The 3,872-nt window shown below is 63.1% G+C and overlaps 1 protein-coding gene across 1 annotated transcript; it reads left to right on the top strand.

Annotated features, from left to right (window-relative positions):
- LOC129200736 (uncharacterized) lies at positions 1-1,836 on the top strand. The gene is made up of 6 exons (XM_054812011.1): positions 1-33; positions 111-161; positions 513-572; positions 706-742; positions 980-1,049; positions 1,192-1,836. The coding sequence occupies exons 1-6, from the start codon at positions 1-3 to the stop codon at positions 1,781-1,783; spliced, it is 843 nt and encodes a 280-aa protein (XP_054667986.1). The 3' UTR covers positions 1,784-1,836.
- Positions 1,837-3,872: the final 2,036 nt, after the last annotated feature.

The raw sequence follows: 3,872 nt of genomic DNA on the forward strand, positions 1-3,872 counted from the left end.
ATGGCAAAGAGCAAGGAGCTACTGCAGCATATGGTAGGTGTGGAGTGGCTCCTGGTCCGCGGGGGCTGGGGCTGCAGGCCCTGAGCCCCTGCTCTCCTTTCCGCATGCAGGAGGAGACCCATCGGGAGGTGCGCGAAGCCATAGAGAAGTTCAACAGCAAGGTGGGTGTCCTCTCCTCTGCACAAGTCCCAGGGCTGAGTCAGCCGGGGCTGAGAGCTTTGAAGGGACTTCTGGAGGTCATCTTGTCTTGTCCAAACCCCCCCGCTCAAGGAGGGTCACCTCACGCCGGTTGCCCAGCGGCTATGGGCAGGAGCGTGACCGGGGAGGACGTTTTCCCCAGACGCGGGGGGCATCCACCACTTACTTCCCTTTGCCTGGCCCTGCCAGTCGCCCAGTCTCCCAGTGCCCTGGGGCAGTGGGGTAGCGAGTGGGTGTGGCCCTGGGGCTGGAGGGGGCTGAGGGTGCCCAGGTCCCAGCCCAGCTGCCCGCATGATGTGCCTGGTGTTTTGCAGGGGGACAAGCACTGTGCCCAGATGAAGGCCTGGCTGCAGGAGGAGAAGCGCTACAATGAGGTAGTGCCGAAAGGGCTGGGGGAAATCGGGTGGGTGCCCACGGGCCCTGCGAGACTGGGGGGGCTGGAGGAGGGCCGCGGCGGGCTCCGGGACTCAGACCCTTCCTTCTCCCAGGTGCTGCGCCAGGAAATAGGGCAGCTTGAAGAGGCAGTGGAGCAGGAAGAGATTTGGTGAGTTGAGCCCCAGCCCCACACGGGTGTCCGGGGGGGTCTCTGCAGCACCCGGAGCGATGGGGCTGCCAATGCCGGTGCCAGGCAATGGGGTGGGGGGGACGTGCAGCACGCACATGTGCAGCACGTGTGACAGGGGAGCCCAGTCCCTGCCTGGGGTGCTGTATGTTTGCAAGGGGACCTCCCGCGCAGCCATGGAGGTCCGTAACTCGTCCAACCAAGCCCTGTTGCCTGCAGCCAGCAGCAGAGGAAGAAGGAGGCAGAGGCGCCGGAGACTGTGCTGCCGGAGGTGGTGGAAGCACAGCTGGTAAGGGGCAGACTGCTCCATGGAGCTCACAGCCACGCGTGGGCTGTAGTCCTGCGCAAGGCGGAGGGGCACCGCGCACCCCCAGCTGTCCCGACCGCACGGCAGTGCCTGACAAGTGTCCTTGCTCTGTGTTGACCTGCAGGAGAGGGACCTGCTGGCGAGGAGACGCGGCTTCATGTATTGGCTGCAGTGAGTGTCCCCTCTGGGTCCCCGGGGGCCCGTTCCCAGGCAGCGGGTGCGATGGGCCGGACACCTGCTCCAGCCGCCGCGGCTCACAAGTCCAGGCTGCTGGGGAGCTGCTGGCCGGCTGTGGGCTTTGCCGCTGGCAAGTGCTCAGCGTCGGTTTTCCCTGGGCCGGGGCGTTCTCCCGGGCTTGCCGAGTCTCCTGTCCCACCCTGCCCGAGGCTGCAACGCAAAACGGCTGGGGAGGCAGCCCCCGGGGCTCCCAGGACAGCCCCCTCCATCCCATAGGCAAGATGGGCTTGGCATGCATCCACCCTGCCCTGTCTCCCATCCCTCTTCTGCCCCGCAGGATACTCTGCCTGCTCCTGGTCGGCCTGCAGCTGGCCGTCGGCTTTGCTCTGGCTGCTGCGGTGCTCTACGCCTCCTCCTACGACCCCGAGCTCTTCTACCGCCTGCTGCCGCGTGTGCTGTGTGAGGAGACCTACACCGACCTGGCCTACGCCCTGGGAAAGATCCTCCCCGTGGCCAGTGAGGGGCTGCTGCCCTTTTGACAGCCCCCGCCAATAAAGCCTTTTCTGTCTCCACCTCCATGGGCTCAGGTGTGTTTGGTGGGGCGCAGGGAGAGGGTCCTGCCCCGCGTGCCGCTCCCCCCAGCCCCTCCAGGCCAGGCCCAGTCTCATCTGCAAGGCACCGGGCGCTGCCGCCCTGCCTGCAGCAAGCCAGGCCCCTGCGTGTCAGCCTCACCCGGCCTCCCTCCCTCCCTCCCTCCCTCCCTCTCTCCCTCCCTCTGTCCCCGCAGGATTGATGGCGCTGGATAGTCAGGTGGAACCCCCATCTCCTCCGGCCATGGTCAGGGTTTTACTCCCCCTTTTCGGCAGCCCTTTAGCAATGTGCAGGACACCCCGTAAGCGTGGCTGAGACTGCTCAGGCTCCAGCAGCCGGGGACTCATTTACACCGAGGCCGGCAAATGCTGTCACCCACACACCCACAGACCCTCCAAGACCCTCCCTCATACCCACAGCTCCCCACAGCTCCCCACAGCTCCCCACAGCACCCCACAGGCCCTGCCCTTCTCCCTCCCCACAGCCCCACGCTTTGGCTGCCGAGGGGAAAGGCCCTGTCGCATGGAGGCCGGAGCGATGCGGCCTGCCGACTCCGGAATGCGGCGCTGCTGCACGCAGCCACTCGAGGGGCCAGGCCTGAAGCACGGCGGTCACTGCCTGCCTTCTGCCACGTGCCCCCACCCCTTCCTCCTGCTGTCCCCCCGCCTGCGGCAGCCGCGGCTCTCTCAGCACGGGACAGACCGCCTTCCTCCTGGGACTCAGAGAATCATAGAATCGTTAAGCTTAGAAAAGACCTCTAAGATCATCGAGCCCACCTGTCAACCCAACACCACCATGTCTACTAAACCATGTCCCAGAGTGCCACGTCCACGTCTCTTTTGAACACCTCCAGGGATGGTGACCCCACCACCTCTCTGGGCAGCCTGTTCCAATGCCTGAACACACTTTTGGTGAAGAAAGTTTTCCTAAGAGCCAATCTAAACCTCCCCTGACACAACTGGAGATCATTTCCTCTCAACCTTTTGCTAGTTACTTGGGAGAAGAGACCAATAGCCATCTCACTACAACCTCCTTTGAGGCAGCTGTAGAGAGCGATCAGGTCTCCCCGCAGCCTCCTCTTCTCCAGGCTAAACAACCCCAGTTCCCTCAGCCACTCCTCACAGGAGTTGTGCTCCAGACTCTTCACCAGCTTCGTTGCCCTTCTCTGGACTCGCTCCAGCACCTCAGTGTCCTTCTTGGAGTGAGGGGCCCAAAACTGAACACAGTAGTCCAGGCGCGGCCTCGCCACAGCAGAGTGCAGGGGCACAATCACCTCCCTGCTCCTGCTGGCCACACTATTCCTGATCCAAGCCAGGATGCTGTTGGCCGCCTCGGCCACCTGGGCACACTGCTGGCTCACGTTCAGCCGCTTGGCAACCAGCACCCCCAGGTCCTTTCCCTCCAGGCAGCTTTCACGCCACTCTGGCCCAAGCCTGTAGCCTTGCCTGCGGTTGGTGTGACCCAAGGGCAGGACCCGGCACTTGGCCTTCTTAAACCTCATCCAGCTGGCCTCGGCCCAGCCATCCAGCCTGTCCAGATCCCTCTGCAGAGCTTTCCTACCCTCGAGCGGATCGACACTCTCAACCAATATGGTGTCATCAGCAAACTTACTGAGGGCGTACTCGATCCCCTCGTCCAGATCATTGATACAGATATTAAACAAGACTGGCCCCCAAGACGGAGCCCTGGGGAACACCGCTTGTGACCACCCACCAACTGCATTGAACTCCGTTCACCACAACTCTCTGGGCTCGGCCTTCCAGCCAGTTTTTTCACCCAGCAAGACTCTGCAAGCACGCTGTCTGCAAGGCCTGGAGCTCTGTCGCCCCTCCCCGACTAGCCCCCTTCTATGCTCAGCATGACGTCATAGAATCAGAGAATCCCAGAATGGTTTGGGTTGGAAGGGACCTCACAGCCCATCTAGTTCCAACCCCCCTGCCATGGGCAGGGACACCCTCCACTAGCCCAGATTGCCCAAAGCCCCATCCAACCTGGCCTTCAACACTGCCAGGGAGCCAGAGGCAGCCACAACCTCTC

The sequence above is a fragment of the Grus americana genome, unplaced genomic scaffold (assembly GCF_028858705.1).
Source record: "Grus americana isolate bGruAme1 unplaced genomic scaffold, bGruAme1.mat scaffold_43_1, whole genome shotgun sequence".
In the NCBI taxonomy this organism is placed as follows: domain Eukaryota; kingdom Metazoa; phylum Chordata; class Aves; order Gruiformes; family Gruidae; genus Grus; species Grus americana.

Bases quoted from the DNA above. Each gene is read 5' to 3' on its own strand.
- LOC129200736 (XM_054812011.1), top strand. From the start codon at position 1: ATGGCAAAGAGCAAGGAGCTACTGCAGCATATG. The intron at 34-110 runs GTAGGTGTGGAG...TTCCGCATGCAG, and splicing joins AGGAGCTACTGCAGCATATG to GAGGAGACCCATCGGGAGGT. The intron at 1,050-1,191 runs GTAAGGGGCAGA...GTTGACCTGCAG, and splicing joins AGGTGGTGGAAGCACAGCTG to GAGAGGGACCTGCTGGCGAG.